Source organism: Acromyrmex echinatior, chromosome 2 (genome assembly GCF_024713525.1).
Source record: "Acromyrmex echinatior isolate Ae372 chromosome 2, ASM2471352v2, whole genome shotgun sequence".
Lineage (NCBI taxonomy): Eukaryota > Metazoa > Arthropoda > Insecta > Hymenoptera > Formicidae > Acromyrmex > Acromyrmex echinatior.
In genome coordinates this window covers 11688058-11709130 of record NC_141853.1, presented here as the reverse complement: position 1 = coordinate 11709130, position 21073 = coordinate 11688058, and the positions used below count along the sequence as shown (strand labels likewise).

The following is a 21073-nucleotide window of genomic DNA, read 5'->3' as shown; positions in this document are numbered from 1 at the left end:
CATTCGTGTAAACATTACAAAATTCATTTGCAAAATTGTACTAAAATATTGCAACAAGTTTCTCATCAAGCAAACTTATAATTAATATCGATTAATATTGAATGAATAATTAATATTAATGTTTTTTTTTTCAATAATATCCAATTGTTAATGGGAAAAAATTTAAAAGTAAATTAAAGACGGGAATGTTAGGCTTGGTATGAAAATACTACGAGAGAATACTTTGTCATCGATGGTCAAATGTCTTTTTTTTACGAACAGAAAAGATTAACATGAATAGAGATGATATTGTTAACAATGGAAAAACAATATATTATCTACAATCAAGACTCTTTCGGGACACATATTCGAGGTTTGATAATCTTGTAGCTCTCGCAATATATGTGGGCATGTATATACGATGTATATACATATTCGTATATATTTCTCTTCTTCATACATATATTTCTCCTCTTTGAAATTGTACGTTTATTTTACACGTGGAATTAATATAATTAATAATAATATGAATAATATATAATAATAATAACAATAATTATAAGAATAATAATGTACATACTTTCACCGTTGTTGTTTACATAATCGTGACGGTAATCGGAATCATGCGTATAATGATCATAATTATGACATAATTAGTACAGATTTTGCCAAGTGAAGAATTGCTGTCGAAAAAAATTTGATTCGCTTGATTTGATACAAATGTGTATCTGAGATTTATTTAATACACAATTCGTGCCGTCCATTACGCAGGGCGGTTATACGTTAACATTTGTCTGCCATGATCACTCGACAAAACAGCACATGCAATAATAATCATAATAATAATAATAATTCGGATAATAATAATTAGAAAAATTAATAATGATGAATTCGAATAACTATCCTTCCCCTCCTCTCTCTCTCTCTCTCTCTCTCTCTCTCTCTCTCTCTTTCTTTCTCACTTCCTTTTCTCTCTATACATAAGTGCACAATTATTTACATAATCAATATAATGACAAATTCTAGGGTGCCTCTTGAGCGCATTTTAAAACTTGGATTCATCTGGAAATAATCCAGGATTATTTGGCACATCTTGCTTGCGTCCTTTCACATGCGGTCTGATACGTGGCACGATATTGAACCGTCATGCATTGATTGGCTCTTAGAAGATCGATTTTAAATAGCTAAAAATTGAAATAACGATTTTTTTTTTTTTTCACCGTAGACACATCTCTCTAAGTCGCGCGTCCATTTTTACGACTGTTTCACATTGAATTTAGTGTATCTATCTTTTTCTCTCTGGATCGACTAACATTACACAGTTGATCTAATCACGACACAGTAGCCCACAATCTCTATACGAACGACACATCTTTGCCGAATTTACCGGAGCTCTTAAAGTCATCAAAAAAAAGAAAAAATATAGAAAAGTTATTTTCCGATATAATACACAATTATTGCTAACGCAAGAATATTTATAAGATACACATCGCGCACTTGCATTTACCGAATAATTTTTCCAATGAAAAACCACAATGGCCTTTCTTTCTCTCTCTCTACTACACATTTTTTTCTTTTCTATTTCGCATCGATCCCTATTTTCGTAGCGATACAATGACACAGATAAACATCTTTTTACCCTATTCGATCGCGTTGCGTAATAATCGCTCCCTGTAAAAAAACACTTAGGAGAAACAATTGTTTTTTATGCGAAATTTTCAAAAGCTTGTATACCGAACCACAGTCGAGCCTAAGTCTATTGCGTTTAACGAATCTACGGGTTCGAAACACGAGTTTCTGCTCTCTAAACAAACACGAAATGTCTAGGGCGAACGATAAAACGTTAGCGAGTTTCGCCTTTTTCGACATCGCAGACGTTTTCTCTTGCGTTCGAAGAAACGCATAAAGTGCGTCGTTATGCTTGTGGGATCGTCGTTTTGGAATTTTTTTTTCTTCCTTTATAATAAGAGCTTCCGCTTGGTTAGAATAACAGAACTGCCAAAAATTTCTAACCAAAATTTCACGTGAAAAAACATGCGACTCTCTATGATCGTATGCAAAATTTTATATATATATATGTGTGCGTGTGTATGTGTGTGTGTATGTGTGCGTGTGTGTGTATGTGTATAACTGATTCGCGACGTAAAAAGAATTAATTACATTACGCGAAGTTAATAATGTAATCACGTTAATATATTCGCACGTGCTACGCTGAATAAGAAATCTTTTAAAAAATCTGGATCGAAGCTCCGGTTCCACTTATCAAAATTTATCAAAATGTATGTGCGTAGATCATAGAAAATTACACGATATTTTCACGAGTCCCCCAAGTTAGAAATTTTTCACTGTTAGGAGACATCAGGTCAGGTACACTTCCTCATGTAGAACGGGCTAATATGTAGAAAGAGCAAAACGCTCGGCAGATGTGCTTTGGCGCACCGAAAAAAGATGATGACTTTTTGTATACTCGCGCATCTAATATAATAATGTTAACCGCTTGGGGAATGGGTCAGTCATGAGAATTTAATCGTAAATACCTCTGAAACTTCGACGTACGAACGTATTTCAATCGGAATACCAAATTTATCTCGGGATACCAAAAGTAGACTAAACTGCAGCAACTCTGTTTGAAATTTAAGCGGAACTTAAATTTAAGTTTTTCGTCAGATTATCGTCCGCGATTTGATTACATATTCACTTAAATTCGAAACATCATTGATGCAACCGAGTCTCGAAAACTGTCGTCTTTCACGGTGGTATATAAACACCATATTCTTTTTTTTCTTCTATAACAAATGCAAGAATCTACGTCGAGGAGTAGTTCGTCACAGAGGTTGTGAAAATTTTTTTATAGAACATTCATTCTCTTTTCTATTTCCCTTCTTCCCTTTCTCCCTTTGAAGATTGCTCCGTCATTTTCATGGCACCAAAGTACGACAACACGCGCGGAAGACTGTCAGGCGAGTACTTGCAATATAATAACCGGGGAAGATTTAAGATTTGCGTAAGAAACATAAAACTATGTAACAGGCACCTGTAGAAGAACCAGTTCTCCGAATTTCTATCAGACTTGCTTGAAGTCTTACTTGGAAAATTGCGTAAAAGCACTTGTCTTGCAAACAGATACCGCAATACTGGCCTCCGATCGCCGTCCTCACCGTCGAGACACGCCGTATAGAAACGCTCGTCTTAAGCGCGGCGATTAAGACCGCTTAAGTTACTGAACCCAAGACGCAGGCACCCACTGAGGTTCTCTCTCGAGTGAATTAATCTCCGTGAGAAGTTGGTTATACGCCCGATCCGTATCGTTGTTGAGGATAAGCATATCAAACAGATGGCCATACTTATCCTCCATCTCACGGGCCTTCTCGATTATGTCTTTTAATTCTTCCTCTTTGAAGCTTTCGTTGTTCTTGATCCTCTTCTGCCTAAGCTTCTCGAGGCTCGGAGGCGCGATAAACACAACATACGGCTTTAGATCCGAATTTCGCAGGATCTTGAGACTCTGGGGATGCAGGTTTAAGACACAGATTTTCCCGGAATTAACCACTGTCCTGATGGCCTCCACGGACGTGCCGTAGTACGCTTTTTCGTATTCGCCGTGCTCGACGAACTTTCGACAAAGAATATCGGACTCGAACTGAGCACGAGAAATAAAATGATAATCCTGCCCATCGACTTCGGAATCTTTCTTTGGACGACTTGTATCTAGAAATCGAAAAAGTAGAATATATTATTTAAATTATTTTATGCTTTATTTATGTTGTGGTATTTCTTTTAAAAAATTTTCAGATCTGTATCTAGTTAAATTTTTAAATATTTTAACAAAATCAATTTTTCCGTGTATAAAATAGTAAATAGCAGTAAAATAGTTCATAACAGATTAATTATTTAATTGTTTAATTGGTTATAATAATCTTAGCTTCACATTATATAAAATATATTATCTTAGTCAATCATGTTAATTTTAATTTAATCAAGATTATCAGGTAGGCTTTATAGCAACAATTTTGTCTAACCTTTTGTGTCTACCTCACACTTATGTATGTACATCTCATTGTCAGTATATATATTTCAAGAGTACAATAAATTAAGTTAAATTAAATTTTAAAAAGTGACACTTACGTGGTATCGCTGCAGCAAAACGTTCGCTGTCCTGCATCAATCTCTGCCTAAGTTCGTGCCGTCCGATGTTGGGTGGTCCGATGAGTACAATTGGCCTCTTGTGATTTGCACGAGGAAAGTATAAGGCGACTTCCTCATACGTCAGCACTTCCTCACTGTCGTAATCTGCAAGAAAACTTTGCGTCTAACAATAGTCTTTAACAATTTATAATTGACATTAAGTTAGCCAAGGCTTTACATACCGTCTATGGCAGTTGTTGCGTAAAGTGGATATCCATCGTCATTGAAGTTTGCGCCGAACTTGTTTCGTTTCTTCTTCTTTGGATTTTTTCTTGCGCACAATAGCGTGCTGGATTTTTTCGAACCTCGCATCGTCGATTTGTCGCCGGCTATCGTCTGCTTCATGGATTCTCGTCTGTATAGGTAAAACAGAATGCCATTTTAAACAGAACATTTAAGTATTGGCGCGATTATAATCTTCGATTATAATTAACTCACTGATGTTGAAACACTCTACTGGGTATTAGACCAGCCAGTGTCTGGTCCTCTTCACCCTCTCGATATGCTTGCCACCAGTTAGGATCCTCTTGGGAAATTACGTGGAGTACATCGCCCTTTTGAAAGCTTACGCCTAACTCTCTGCACGGTATATACGGGTCTTCCTCGGGATCGTAATCGAAATGCGCTCGTATATGTATCTAGATGCAAATGGTAAAAGCTTTATGGTTACAAATGTCATGTTATACCTGCGTTATGTTTGTGCAATGAAGTCAGAATAGCTGTTTCCTATTAGCGTCGATCTATAGATAATTCTGTACGTGTAACTTACAAGTATCAATGTTAAGATAAGAGAACAAATGTCATATGCTTATATATTCGCTTTTATACGTACGTTAGTTCAGTCAATGTAAATGCAAACAAACTTTAATTAAGCGAACGACAGAGTGACTAAATAATATTGATTTTCTTGAACTACAGATATCGAAATCGTAAAAAGACGTTCAAATGTAAAACGACCAATGTCATTTGTATCTTGAAAGTTGAAGGACAAATGTTTTCCCTATCTGACATTTGCCCTTTCACCTCCAATGCCACCACCGGTAATATTGGTTGTTCTAGTTTCAAGATCCAGGAATACAGGTAGTCCACATTTCTAATATGAGAATATGCTAAATATATCAGGATGTATGCTGTATATGTCGTACCTGGGTCGTGTCTTCTCTCCTTAAATTATTTCTGTGGCTCGTTGGAGCCGGAAGTACCAAGAACGTGAGACTACCCTGCATGCCAGCAAGAATATCACAAACTTCGTTGACAGTCTTGCCGCGCATTTCTACTCCGTTTACCTCGAGAACCTCGTCGCCCTCGTGTAGGAGTCCTGACTTGTCTGCCGCACCACCGCGAACGACACGTCCTTGAAAGACAGAATTAATTTTAGTGTTAGAAATAATGTTCTCGGAATTGAATTGTCGATAAGATTATACGACGAAATATTCAGTAAATCACCGGTATACTTTTAGCAGAGATAGAGGAAATGACAATTGCATGTAAATATGATTACCTATGATTACCGCATCCCCTTCGTTTCTGACGGTAGCACCCAGAGGTTCGTTAGTTTTCTCAATTCGGATAATTTTAATGTTGTCGACTACACGGGAATCTTTCCAACTAGACGTCGGACTGGGCGGTTCACTGGGTGGAGAGGACGGGCTTTGCTTCCTTTGTAAACCTTCCACGTAGGAGACGATAGAGTCGTGTGCTAGAAGCAGAGCCTCCATGTCGTAACTTGTTAGAATACTCGTTAACTCTTCCACGGCGGCTATTGTTTCTGCTCCGCCAACACCTGTTGCGGTCGACGACGATTGCCATTTTTCAAGGATATCCACGCACTGGAACATCAGAACGCCAGAGCATTAGAATTATGACATAAACATCGAAACAAGTAAATAATAATAATATATTTAATACGTAAAAAGGATTCACGAGATTTGTTGAACAAATAATATATTGAAAATACATGACATGGGATACAGTTTTTGAGTTATACATCCAGGCTGTTTATGTTTAAAATTCATTGGAAAAAGGCCTCTATTTAATTAAATAGAAATTATAAAAACAACATCATTATTAAAATATTTGAGAAAACAATTTTAATAAGCTTTTCCACATTATTCTAATTAAATTACGAACATAATGTTGTATACCATCTAGCTTCGCGATTGGAAAAAATTTTTAATTAGTAAACAAAAATGTATTGAATAGCGTTTTAAATAGCGTGAATAATATTATAGATCCTCTCTTTCATTATGTTATAAATTATCAATTTTACACATACATCTCGCGCTAAACTCGATGCGTCATCGGCATGGTGTTTAAAGATCTTGCTCGTCCTTAGCCGACTTTTTAAAGTATGACGAGTCGCCAGGGCAGACGCAAATTGATTCTGCACTAAAAGTGTTCGGACTGCCTCGAGCTCGGCTTCGACACCTGGACCCGAAATACCGAGAGCACCTGAAATATTCCGCAGTTGGAGCTGCAGCCTCTCCAGCGTAGCAACGACCTCGCCGTACGCTGAAATATGAAAGGTATACTTGTTAGAAACTTCTTTGCGGAATCCTGTATCGCCGCACCCGCTGTTTATTTACGCTACACAAGCGGGCTATAAGGGAAGAGCGAGGAACTATATTTAGTAGCATTCAATTTTCAGCAACTTTCAGAATTCTTTAAATACCGTTCTCGCGCTTGTAAGTTCATGAAATTAAATACAAAGAATGAGATAGAATAGATCTAAAATTCTCTTCAAATAAAAAACAATATAAAATTGAAAAAAACTTAAATATTAATGTAAAAATAAATAAAGAGCATGAACTGTATTATATTAAATTTTCTTAATTAAATTTGTTTGTCTTTCTTTTTACATTTTCTTCTTGTGACATTTTCTTTTTAGAGAGAACTTTTTAACGAGAATATAATTGGAAAAGAAAAATTACTCACTGAGAGGCCTGGGCGGCTCCTCCACTTCTTGGACTGCATTAGGAGTGGCGTGTGTAATTCGACTGACGCCGGTGGTCACCTCGTCATGTGCGTAAGCAAAATTTCCCTGGCCACTGAGGCTCGTCGCGTGGCTCTCCAAAGCTTGAAGCTTTTTAGAGCCACGGAGAGAATGGCTGAGCATTTCCTGTCTTTCCTCTTCATCTTTCCGTTTTCGTAATTGCTCCTGTAAGTGCGATATAACCGGTAAGCTGAATTTTCTTTTACAAGATATAAAAGCGTTCATGGAAATTTAAATCTCGTAACAAAACAGAATTCTCCACGTGTATTTATTCTAAAAATCAAGATATCAAAATTCTACATTCGACAGTTATTAAAATGTATGACACGTGTCTCTTCACAAAATATTTCACATATTTTTTTTTTTTAATATTAAATACAATACATTCGTACTTAAATGTATTTTAGATGCAATCGTGTATATAATAAATAATAAGATTTTTTAAAAATATAAATATATAATAAATAATAAGACTCTTTAAAAAAGAACAGAGAAAATTTGTATTAGACTAAAATTTGTCACGGTTCCCTTTCCGTAATTTATGTAATATTTATCTAATCTACAATATATGCATTAGAAAAAAAAATAAAAAATTCAACATATTTTGAAAACATAATATTTTAATCCAAACTCTGGTTAGATTGTCTTAAGGAAATCTTGTCTTATTGAAATGTTATAATTATGCTGATTATGTAAAAGTCTGTGAAATAATTGCTGTACACATCAACTGTATGTAACGAGTGTCGCAAATACATACGATTCGCTGCAAAATTTAAAGACCATTCAATGCGATTGCAACTTGCGAAAAATAACAAGTTCTTGAATGATATTAAATTCAAGACTCAATTGAACTTCTTTGCGAATGCACACCTATTTATCAATTATTTCGAGATAGTTTATATCTAGAAATGTGAAGTTTTTAGTTCTCAGTTAACTAAATCTGGCACAATACACATCAATATACATATCTCTTTCTCATATATTCTATTATATAATATTCTATCTTATATATCTACAAATAATGTTTGCTTATTATTAATTTGCTTATTTTTAATCTATAAAAATATTTTCAACAAAATCTATTTCGTTACTCCCCATAAATCTCGTTACTCAATAATTTTATAAAATTGAATCGCTCTTGTTTTCTAAAGTTTATATAATCGCATTACGTGAATGTATGAATTAATTAAATATGTTGAACTGGAATGAAATAGAATGTCAAATATTTGTTGACTGAGAGATTTTCTAAATATTACAAAAAAAGAACTTGATTCCCAAGTTTTCAAGAATTTGTAAAGGAATACTTTCATACTTATCAATTTTATATATGTTTATTATTATTTTCGATATATGCAATGCTATATTTAGCAAAGTCTAATTTTCAATAAACTTTTATTTTCTTTATGAGTCAGTAACATCTACTTGCGATCAAATTACATAAATTTGTCATGCTATCGGCGATACTATTTGTGATTCGTGATCTACGCCCACCGGTGTCAGTTGATAAAGTCGTCATTAGTCAGCCGTCGCGTTTTACCGTCGTGAAATTGCAATGCGAATAACATGCCCGATAAAAAATGTTTATCTGCAATGCCGCAGTAGTCGGCAGCAAAACATACGATTCTTAATTTTCATTTATATAACGAGCATTACGTTTTACCGCGCAATACTACGTATGAGGATAAACATATCTCAGTGAAGCCCCATTTACCTCGATAAGGTTTCCTGTCTCGAACTCTCGCTCTCCTGCACAGTAACTTAGACAACATCAACATGTATGTTGTCAACTTAAAAACAAAAAATGACAACAAAATGAATTCCGAGAAAAACCAATGTTTTCAGTTGTTTACATAAGTCTGGACGATCTCTGAGCGACGCGGTGTATCTACAATCTGTTCCATGTGATTTCATCTTGATAAGAATTAATTTATGGAATTTTGTAAATAGAATAATACATAAAATTGAATCGAGGGAGGAAATTGCAATGCTTTATATATTATAAATTCAACAAATACAATTATTAATTTTTAAATAAGCAGCGCTTAAATAATAATAGGAATATCAAAATGTAAATTGAAAAGAAATGTAAGATATGATGGCTATTCGGTCGATACTATTGCAACTGATAACTTTCATAAAAACAGGAAAGTAAAGAAAAATGTGTTGAATTTAGGACACCTGCTGCGGCGTATCTCGAGATATTAGAGCAGCGAACCGAATTGAAAGGGGAGTTTGAAATAGGTTCTCCGTCTGCTTGAGGCAGATCAAGAAACTGAGGTCAGGAAAGTAGGAGCCGTACAAAAAAAAAAAGAAGGGACCAGAAAGTCCCTTGAAATACAGCAGGCCTGCGAGACACCCTACGTCTACACCTATCGAAAACTTCGTAACGCTACACTTCAGGCATGTAATCTTAGACTATTGCAGGGGTTCTTTACATTCCAGACCGCACTTGACTTAAGGCAGGTAAGAGTGTGGCGTGAGGATTCCATAAGATAAACAGACTCGCGCGGTCCCGATGACGCCAGTCACGTAAGGGGTTCTGGCATTTCTCACACTTACAGATACTGAGATTGTATGAATTTCAAGCGCGCCGCACTCGATTCACGAGCATATCCAGATCTCATCTACGGATTTTCCACGAAGAGTTTCCACCCGATTTTTAACGGCTCGATGAAACGAAGTTCAACAGGAGTGAAAAATTATTCGAGCGGGAACGTCAAATGGATCTTCACGCCGTGTATTTTAATTTCAAAAAGAAGTTTCCTTCTGCCACTTGCATTTATTTAACGGACAAGCCAGTACTTCAATGCCGCGTGCATGTTTTATGAGCACACATTGAGAATAAATGGAATAAAAAATTTTCCACGTCGATCGATGCTCGTTTAATAATTTTCGAATAATTAACGCCTGTTAACGCACGTTCCGTTAATGCGCCTAATTAATTTCCGCTCGTGCAAGGTCGCATTGCGATTCATTTATCAATTGAACCTGGGCTCGGGGAATTCGGAAACTGTTTGGCGCGACGAATGGTGCCTCGATAATAACCATTGTCATCGCAATTTCCTGCGCAACGTGGGTCACGTGAGTAGCGAGTTGTAATACGTCCTCTTAAATAACGATCTGTCATCTATTGCCTTCGCATCGTTACGTAACGCGATCTACTGCTCACTGTTGCGTTATTCTCACGGTTAAAAACTCCCCGCAAAATTTCTGTTTTCCCGAAACGCGCTCATTGACGACTTAACCTGATCGCAGGGCAAAATCGTAAATTTCGACGAAAGCAAGAATCGCAGTTTTATATTTTTCGTTGTGACGAAACACCGGAGGAAACGCACGTGCCAGTTTACGAGCTAGACCGGCGATATTACGCGGTCAAACCCTTCTTCAATATGTAAATCGTATCTCGCGCATAAAGATTCCCTTTTACGAGAATGTTTATTATTTACATCAAGCAAAATCAACGCGTTTCGTGTCAATTACCACGGTTAGACATAATTTTTACGTACAGCGAAATCAATTACATAAAATTTATTCTTTTAACAGACGTGGCTTCAATATTAATAATAAAATAAAACGCTTCGTAGCACTCATATACGTAATGTGATAGATACAAACTGCAACATTGCGCATTCTCTGATCTTAACTTCTGTGTTCAGTGAAAAAGAATTATCAGCATTTATCTTTAACATGATACTTTAGAAAAAGAAAGCGATATGCTTCGAGCTACCTCATTCTTTTTGCTCGCTGTTAAAAAGAATCGAACATAAAATCTTTTTCTTCAACTCTATACTTTAGAAAGAGAACGATTATGCTTCAAGCCACGTCATTTTTTTTTCCGAACCGATAGTGGCAATTTCATAGAAATGTGCTAGTCTATTATTGTGTATATGGTAGCACTTACCAGCTTTAGGCAATGTTTACCAGCAATGTATTGAGCTTGTTCTCTTAACGAATGTGCTATATTAAATTTAACAATAATAATTTTGAATAAATTGTATTAGGTACACATCTAATTTGTTTTTCTTTTTTTCTTTACGCCGATACTTACATTCCGTCACGTTCTCCAAAATTCGACATTCGGGATTGGTTAGTGTCGCTTTTCGAATGCTCATCATGCGTGCTTACGTGACTCGATACAACACCGAGTGCGAAAGAGTGCCGACATCATATCTTACCTGATATTTCCTGATAGAATGAAGCTGCTGTTGTGTCGGCTCGGCATTCGCGTTATCGCTCGTCTCAACATTATTGTTCTGCGTGGAGAGGCGCAGATTATCTTTCGGCGGTCTGGCAGGTGCCCTCTTCTGATCGCGCGGTGGGATGGCAGGCTTGACTCCATTGAGACCGGCCTAAAAATCCATTCCGAAACAGCTCGTATTAGTGGTCCCACGTGCCTGACGTCGCGCAAACTACTTTGCCTTTCCCAACTCTTATCGTTTTCACATTCCTTTCTCTTTTATCATTATTTTCAGACACAAACTATTCGTATACTTCAGTCGAAGAGGCTTTGCAGAACCGCGTATTTGCATGCGGCACGCGGAAGGACGAGAGGGAAGAGAAAAAGAGGAAGTTGACGTAAGCTAGATAAGCGAGAGAAAGAAAAAGGTAGAGCGAGGTATACACTAAAAGGAAAGCATATCAAAAGCAAGATTACGAAAGTAAAATGCAGAAGTAAAATGCCAACTCTTTGAATGACTCGGTGATTCATCAATATAATCGTATCAAAGATGATAACATACTTCTACTTATTTACTTTTAGTTATCAATCTATGTCAATTTTTTTGTTAAAGAATTATTATGTTATTTAGAATCTCAAACTGTTTATTCCCTTTGTTCACTTTCGAGATATGTTAATTAAGATATGTTCATAATTTATAGTTATAGCATTTTACTTTACAATTTTTATTACGCATTATTTGTGGCTACTTTACCATGCTGTTGATCTCATGTTAAATACTCCACATTCCTTTACGCATGCTCCTTATTTTGCGTCTTTAATTGAACAGCGGCCTTCGCACATTTTATCTTTGCAATAATAGTCTTATCAAAATAAAGGGTATATTACACAAATATAAAGATATTATATAAATTTGTTCTTAAAGGATATTCCACAAATTGGTGTCTTTATCTAACCATGTAATAAAATTTAATTCAATTAAATAGAGTGACGCGTGCTTTTATAATCAACAAATCCTATATATATATATATATAAAATTCCAACCCATGTCTCGGTTTATGAAAGAAAATTTTATTCATATTGCGCCTCCTAGACAGCAGCCGGTGTGGAAGTATTGAAAAGTTGTGCGACTGTAACAGTTTCCACGATCATAACACGTGCAAAAGGCGCAGAGAAATTACTGTTCTATAGTTACCGAGAGTATCTCTTTTATAGACAGATCACGACCCTTAGCATCGAGAAATACAACTAGAATGATGATGAATTTAATCAGGTAATTCAAAAGACAATCAACCACGAAGTTACTTTGCAAGGCTTGCAAATTTCCAAAGTGCAAGGACGCCGCTCGAATTATTCGACGAGCGAAAGTTTCTAAACTCGAGGCGAAGTCCATTGTGGTTTACCTGCTGTTCGAGAGCGTCGACGTGCGACTTGAGCGAATGGTTCTTCACAGTGTGCATCGGTGATTTTGGTATGTTCTGCTTCATACGTTCATCAGAAAATCCGTCGTACAAAACTGTCGGGTGATCAACTTTATCCCACCCGACGATGGGTGATGACGTGATTTTCGATATTGAAACAAAGTCGGAGAGCGAAAAGGCTCTCCTTGTCATCGTCGAATGCCAATCAGCCATTAAATTTGGAAGGTCGGACATGCTTCTCCAACTAACGTGAAATTTCACGCCATTGTTAGGAAGCATAGATGGAACGTCCAACTTGAAACATTCGTATTTAAAAAATAGTCTTGAATTTTGTTTATTTTGTGTACTCGGCGAATCATCGAGACAGTAAGCGCTGTCACATCGCTCCATTTCTTGTGGCTGACAATCATTAGAATAACGCGTGTCGTCGAATAAATGACTCACAATGCGTTGCTCCGCAGAGGAGAGCTCACGCAGGGAATTCCGAGAATTCTGATTCGTCTCTTGGATAGACGATTGGACACGAATGTTATCTCTGACTTTAGAAAACGAGATATTTTTCTCCGGTAACAAGCTAATCTCGTTCGGACAATCGGAGAAGTTATTCTCCTCGGTTTCCTTCTTGAAACCAAGGAGTTCTTCTTTAGAAGAGCTCACGACTTTGTTTTTAAAAGTAGAAAAGACACTCAAGCATGTAGAATCGCTAGTTGGGAAAGGGGAAGAGATCATTTTATTATTACCAGCTTCTTCGAGAAAGGGATTTTGCGAATTTTTGGGAAGCTCATCTGGAAAAACGGAGGATAATGAACGTTCTCCGCTCTCGCGGAAGACTTTTCCTCGTAAGAAAACATCGTGGTAATCATCCTCGAAACAGGAATTCTCGATTTGTCGATTTTGAAAGAGATTCTGATCTCGTTCGTTGAAGGAGTTCCGTATTTGCGAGAACTCGTTGGGATTTTCAATGTTCATGACGAACGATTGCAGAACAGGATCGTTAGGATGAGTCTGCATTAGTGAGTTAGGGTATTGCGTGCTGTAAGAGCCAAGCGAATCATCATGCTGGTGGTGCAGGATAGACTGCAAGCTGTCGCATATTAAGCTCTTGACTTTGGACCTTACCTTCTTCAAGCTGTGCTTATGGTCTACCGAGCGCGCGACCACGGTCTCTTTAGCGCTACTGTCGGCACTAGACAGCGTCGTGAAGCTATTATCGTTCAAGGAGAGGCGAGGGGAGGCTACGAGCGTGGTTGTCGTCATGGTCGTCGTTGTCGCAGCGCACGAATTCGCCTCGTTAGTGACACTCGCGCGATCGCGCTTTGGCTCGAGGGTGTTGTGCTTGCTGTTGCCGGGGGTCTTATTCGGCGGCGGGTATATCGGATGGCACTTGGTGACCGGCACGAAATCCGGTGGACAATCGACGGCTACCTCGCGGTAAGGCTTTCTGCCCACCACGAGGAAGCTGCGGTCCGCGTTATGCTCGAGATCGCCAGAGGCCTCGCTCCTCAGTGTGGAATAGCCGCTGGAGATCTGCTGATGCCGCTTCTTTTTTGTCCGCTGCCGGGACGAGGAGGAAGAAGAGGAGAGATTGCTTAATTCGATCCCGAGAAGATCGTCGGTCGAGCCAGTCCGAATCAATTCCTCGATATCAAGACTGCGGGTTTTTGCTTTCAATTTAACTCGCTCGTCATTTGAACGACGTTTCGTCGGACTTTTGCCGGACTTGCTTACTGGCTCGGTTTGGGAAGAGTCCATCTGCTGATCCTTGACACGGACAGGCGAGACTTTATCGTGGTCTTGCGGAGTTCTTGGAATTGAAGATTGTTCATCAATCAGTCTGGTTAAGTCTGACATTTCGTCGGATCGCAGTAACCCCTGAAGATCCTGCAAGTCCGTTAATCCATAAGCCGGATTGTCAAAGGAAGTCGCGTCTCGGGTTCGGCCAAAGAGTGGAGCCACCTTGATATCGGGTACTACCGATCTACAAGGAGAACCGAGGTCTATCCTTCGTACGTCGTAAGTCGGCGAGTCCTTGTGGCTTTTACTATGCCTGAGCATTAGACTGGTATCGAGGGGTGCAGTACTATCCGATCTACCCGATGAACTTCTTGGACTCGCGGAATCGTCACTACATGTTTTCAGCATGGTGGGATAATCCTCCTTGGCAAAAGGATAGTCGTCTTCAATATCAACGCTAGACTCCTTTTGTCCGCCTGCGTCCTCGTCAATGTTCGCGTATACTTCGAAAACTTTAAAGGTACTTTTCAAATCCGGCGAGCCGGTCGCGATCGGGCTATCGCGATATTTGTCGAATCCCAGATTCTTCCTGGTGGCTTTCACTTTCTCCTCCTCGTCCTCGATATTCAGCTCGATCTTCAGCATGGACGGCTGAAGACCGTTGTGGACGTTAATTGTCCTGGCTGCGTCGGTGACGTCGTGCGTGTGATCGTTCGATACGAGTCTAGCGCGTCCGTCCGCGATGGTGCGCGTCTTAAGGGTTTCGTTTTTAAGGTTTAGGGAGAGGTCGAGGTCGCTAGCGCTACGGGGACGATGCTGTAGCCCGTTCCTATAATCGGAAGAGCAGTTTTTTACCTTGTTGGGATAGGCCTTCTGTAGAAGGGTGTCGGGCACATCAACAGGTAGCTCCCGATGATGGCCCAGGGCGCCAGGGGCCCACATCTCATCGGGCCCCAGTCCCTCCTGCGGCTTCTTCGCGTCGCGCGAGCTTGTTGTTCGCACGAGTTGTTGTTCGCGCGAGTTGTTGTTCTCTTGCAACTGCAATTGCTGCTGTTGTTGCTGAGAATGTATGTCCGTCACGCCACTACCGCTACGCCTTCGGGACCTGAAATAAGAGAGCAGATCCTGCATTAATATTACTGTTAACGGAGCATTAATATATACTATTTTTTCATTCCTGAATGATTTTTAATTTTTAATTTTCTCAATGTACTGTAATAGGGTGAAAGTATACAATCTCCATAAAAGTATATCTTGAGCTAAATAATTAGCAAAGCTTAATAAAAGACAACTTTAATATTATATCTAACAGATATACAAAAATTGTTTATATATTTTATAAAAGATAAGATAATCAATGTCTTTGAAGATGTATATTATATATTTATCCAAATATAATTATTATAAATGTTATTAAAATGTATCAGATAATTGAAAATGTACTTCTGATAGGTAGAATCTTAATGTGTGATCCTTAATGGGGTAGACGTTCGATAGAATAGTACACAGTCGAATAACTGTACTTTTTTTTTAATAGATGAAGGAAACTAAATGAAGGATAACTAGTTATTGAATGTTCCTTATACGCAATTTAGGGTGAGGTAAATTGCTAGCTATGATGAACAAAAAATAGTATATCCGAATATTATTATATTATACATTTACGAATAATTGGATATCTTTAAGGTGTAAACTAACTCAATTTTAACATGAGGTATCTTTGACAATGCATCATTAAGAAAGATCATATTTATAATAAAAAAGTATTTATAACAAAAAAAATACATGTGATGATCGGTTAGTATCTTTACTATAAATAATAGTAATAACATATAATAGAGAAATAATATATAATAATAAGTTATTATTTTTAATAATAATACTTTATTTTTTCTTGTTAAAATAAATAGATATACTGAGAAAAATATCTAGTTGAAAATAAATGAATCAAAGATTCTAAATCAGTCAGAATCTTTCCAGTTATCCCAACTAAAATTTTAGTAAATTTAACTATAAAGAAATTCTAATTCTCATCCATTTTCAACCAAAATTCCAATTAATTCAATCAAAACATTTTTCTCAATGTAGTCTCCGATTAGATAGTTAATATCAATGTTTTCTTAAAAAAGTCACTGAGATAAACTTGCGAAAAATTATAAAAATTCAAAAAAAGATGCAATTTATCTTTCGCTGAGAGAGAAAGTGCCATTTATCTTAGTATGGTGTCTTTTCTTTCCCTACCTCCTTTTTCTTTCTTTTTTTTTTGGAATATTCCTTCCTTCTATATTTTTAGATTTCGTAGAACGTGACGGTGCTCACGTGGAAATAAAGTCAGTCGCTATATATCATATGATCCCGATAGTACATGTTACATGATGTCTCAAACGAATGTAGAATCTCCTGGTCGTTCGATCGTGTGAAAAGTCTTTGGGACATGCACGCGGCAACAGACCGGGAAGAAACTTTCGATACGATAAATCCTAAATATATGTATTACGGTTTGTCAGTCGCCAGTTTATGTTAGGAAAAGAGTTTGCGATTATTTTTCGTTGTAAAGTTGTTCTGACTAAAGTAGCTTAAGAAAGTAGCATAAAAATCCCTAATAAATCGTGAGGAATGTTAATTTCTTTCATATTAATTAACAATTTAAATTTTCATTCAAATTGAAAAATCTATTACAATAAACATGTGACTGAATTAAATACGAAATTTAGAACATCATCATATTTAAATGCAAATTCCAAATAATACTACCCACAAAGTAGCTACAGTTTGTAAAATTACATCTAAATTTTATCAAATTGTTTGCACTATCAGTCGATTAAATAAAGTTTTTTTACTGATTAAACTTATGTTGTGTGTGCATGTTTGCTGTATTATATTTAAATATCAAAATTTATTTATGTAAACTAAATGAAATATAAGTACTTAATTTTTTCAATAAATAGATAAATTGAATATATACGAGCGCACAAATTAAAAAATATATCTGCAATGGAAAAACAACTATATCTGATTATTATTTTTTAAATAAATATTCATATGTGCCATAATTGTATACATATTGCTTTATATCAATATTTGATATCAAATATTAAAATATTACGAAAAGGAATGATGACCCATCGCGCGGAAGCTCTCTACGTCAAATCCAAATTCATAAAAAAAAATCTGCATTTTTGTTCTAACTTGATGGCACTATTAAACGTCCAGTGCAATAATTTCCACTTATGCGTGTGCGTTTCTGTTCTGCAGTATATTGCAAGATGTCGGAAATTAGATTTATGCGACAAAGACCGTCCATGTATAAAGGACCAATGGGCCTTTTCGCGGATCTGATTACATTGTCGAGCGTACAGCATTCAACACAAGAACGCCATTACACTCGTTTGGTTCTTACGCAAATACGCGTGGAAGGTTCATAGAGCGAACGATAAAGAAGGAAACAATGGAAATCGTGAACAAAGGCGATAGGAAATACGGTATACCACGATTCAATATGTGCTTGAATATAAATGAGAAGCCCTGCATTTTCGGTGGCATCTTACGCAATGCGTTTAATGAGATTTAGAGTTCTTGTGATCTATACATTAAAAGTGCAACCGCCGTTTTCCGTATTTATATAAATATTTCTCCCTATTTTGTAGCTTTATGTTTATCACTTGCACTTGATACAGTATTTGAAAAACGTTGCAGGCAACTGGCTTGTAATTTCAAAACATATTTTTCAGTAAATAAATAACGATAAAGCAGTTGTAGAGTTTGTATTTATATAAAATATTTCATGTTTTATATATTCTAATATGTGTATTTATTTTTTTACTATATTTTATGTTTACTTGGCAGTGCGGATTTTAAAAAAAAAAAACACCTCTTCACAATACGCTTCAAAGTTTATAGAAGAAATTTTTATTTCAATCACTGAATTTTCAAGAAATTATCTCTTCTTTTCTGCAACTCTTCCACCTCTTCCGTTTCATAATACAATTACAGCGAGAATTAAATAAAAGCGGAGAGCGAGACCTAATTTCTGTGTGACGCCCGAACATGGATTTCCCCAAGGAAATGTCACAATTTTTTCTCCTTGCAAGAAATGCCGTGGATTGTACTTTCCAATAGTTAGTCGATTGTTAATGTGACGTTTACGCCGCGTGCATCTGTTCCACGTGGAGCGGTGGAGCCCGTAATAGAAAACGTGAGCAGATCAGCGTGATCACCATCTGCGAAACTGCATCTAAGCTGATCGACCTGTCGAGGCTTTCAGGAAGGATCGCCCTCTTTTAAAGGGCAGACTCGGTATAAGAATTTCCAAGAAAAACAGACACAGGTCAGGTCAATTTCGAACAGAGGCTACAAGAAAACTTTCCAAAAGTTGTCCGAGTGTCCTTTAATTCAGGTTTGAGTGCATTCTTCGGCTCGAGGGATCGATAATCCTATCAGGAACATGGGAACATTTTTTTTTGCTTTATTCGTAATAATAACAATTGGCACGAAGATCGCTCAAGTGCGAATTTTCGCGCGCATCAAGTGCGTCCTGTGCTACGCACGACGTGAATCGAGCGAAACGATCAAAAGCGATGAAAATGTTGTACTGCATTTATAGTAATTTGAGATGATCGGCTATAAGGTAAATTGATGATAACGATAATAATCTAACTTGCAGCGTGGGCTTTCATCCGTGAATTAACTAAAAGCTAAATTGACTCATAAAAGGTATATAGCAGCATTATATCGATAATATCTATATGATGCAATCGAAAATAATAATACAGCCCGTAATTAAATCCTTATAAAATGTGATGTACCTTTTCCGCCATCCATTCGAATTTTCAAAACGGAAACAAAGACAGAATTCTCACTAAGGAGATTTTATTAAAGGGAGATTTTATTTTTTTTTTCGCTTTTTTTTTCGAAAGTTACCGAATTAAATTCTAAATTTCTATTTAACTATTTACAATGTTACACAAGAAGATTCTTTACGACAGATTTTTCGGTCGAATGAATTTTCTCGTCCTTCCCTTTTTACGTAAAATAATGCAGAGATTGAATTCGAGAATTTATCGTTTTTCACGGAGCAAGTCTCCTCGCGCTTATGAACAATGCTAATTTACGGTAATTGCGGCCGAAAAATTTGCGACATGCAAGATATACGAGTGAAAGTATCACGTGTCCTAACAAAACGGATACTCGCGAAAGGAATGCAAGTCTAATCACGCTTGTGACGATGGTATCGAAGTCCTTACACAAATCGTGACTCCTGCGAAAAGTTATTCTTGCCTTTTCAATTAATTTCCCCATTCATGTCTGCATTTTTATCATGTCATCGTTTTCTCACCGACGCGCTCTACTTTTCAGTGTCGTGTCGTCAGTAATGTCATTACGCGGCAAAATCGCGCGAATGCACGAAACGATCGTTACGAGTCGCCTAATAATGGTATACAGGAGAATAGTGTCATCGATTATGATTCACCGAGATTCAGAGACGAACAACATTTTGCTCACGCGTGTTGCGATGAATGGCCATCGATATTAGGAATTCGAACTTTTACCGCATCAACTCCACGTGAAACGCGACGGAGTCGCGATAGTTAAACGTCGCGACCTTTAAGGTCGCGAAAAGCCAGAAATATTGATCTCCACGCCCAATAGAGATCCAATTTATTTTTGTAACGACGCTTATCGACAATTACGGCCGCTCGTCGGGCGGCGTCGCCGTCGTTTATTCGCGGAAATCAAGTTGCTAAATTACAACGCGTGTAACTACCCATGTTTAACGAAAAGAGATCGAGGCGTGCTCAAGGCCCGAACAATTATTCTCGTAATCGCGTGCGAAATCCGCGGTCGATTATGTAATGCGATGAATACGTTACACGATTGCTTTGCGTGACTTAAATTCCTACCGAGTATTTTGCGTTTTCGCATAAAAGTTTTGTATGAGATACGAAACGACGGAAGAGTTTTGACGCAGGAAAATCACCAGCGTGTGTCTTGATTCCACGAAGATTCTATTTAGATATGCCTAAATATAAAGAAGAAAAGGAAATAATTCGTTTACTTTATCTTTGGGTTTATGACATTTGAAAAAAAATGTAAATATAATGAGAGAAAATCGAGTAAAAATTGAAAAGGTGCAAATCCTTCGTTGTAAATAAATTCATCTATGAAAAGAACAAAGCTCGTTTCACGGATGCGCTATTCGATATTACGGCTTGCAGTTAACAGCCAGATTAAGGCCTGATAAAGTTTTGAGTTACCGCGAGCAAAGTAAATTAAATTGGATTTTTATTCAAACTTATAAGCTCATTGTCAGTTAAATCCAATATTTATATATACTCTTATTACATTGTTGTACCGAAAAATTCGATTTGAAAAATTCGACTGAGAAACGATCTGTTCTTCATTATCAAATATGTGTTAATCAAAATATAAATAATCTTCTACTTACACCATATTTATAATATTTTATTTAAATTGCAAAATATATCTTACGTATAACGAGAATGAAAAAGACAACTCCTTAAACAACTAGAAGAAGAAGATAACCGCTGCTTCGTGCAGACTAATCGTAATATACAATTCAGTAT

General features: G+C 37.0%; 2 protein-coding genes across 5 annotated transcripts in view; both read right to left on the bottom strand.

Moving 5' to 3' along the window:
- Positions 1-219: 219 nt before the first annotated feature.
- Positions 220-21073, bottom strand: part of LOC105146830 (protein PALS1) — a 71006-nt gene continuing 50152 nt past the window's right edge. For 3 of the 4 annotated variants that reach the window (XM_087402576.1, XM_087402579.1, XM_087402577.1), the window contains 10 exons: positions 13875-15594; positions 11332-11505; positions 7099-7321; positions 6440-6675; positions 5666-5993; positions 5310-5518; positions 4603-4802; positions 4347-4519; positions 4105-4269; positions 220-3687 (listed from right to left, as the gene is read on the bottom strand). In XM_087402576.1, coding sequence (XP_087258702.1) covers positions 3197-3687; positions 4105-4269; positions 4347-4519; positions 4603-4802; positions 5310-5518; positions 5666-5993; positions 6440-6675; positions 7099-7321; positions 11332-11505; positions 13875-15594 — 3919 coding nt within the window. In that variant the 3' untranslated portion in view covers positions 220-3196. The remainder of the gene's footprint in view (positions 3688-4104; positions 4270-4346; positions 4520-4602; positions 4803-5309; positions 5519-5665; positions 5994-6439; positions 6676-7098; positions 7322-11331; positions 11506-13874; positions 15595-21073) is intronic. The other variant, XM_087402578.1, reaches the window with a different exon arrangement.
- Positions 11663-13868, bottom strand: LOC147910490 (uncharacterized). The gene is made up of 2 exons (XM_087402585.1): positions 12738-13868; positions 11663-12181 (listed from the first exon to the last, which is right to left on the bottom strand). Exons 1-2 carry the CDS (start codon positions 13764-13766, stop codon positions 12125-12127), a joined length of 1086 nt encoding a protein of 361 aa, XP_087258711.1. The 5' UTR covers positions 13767-13868; the 3' UTR covers positions 11663-12124.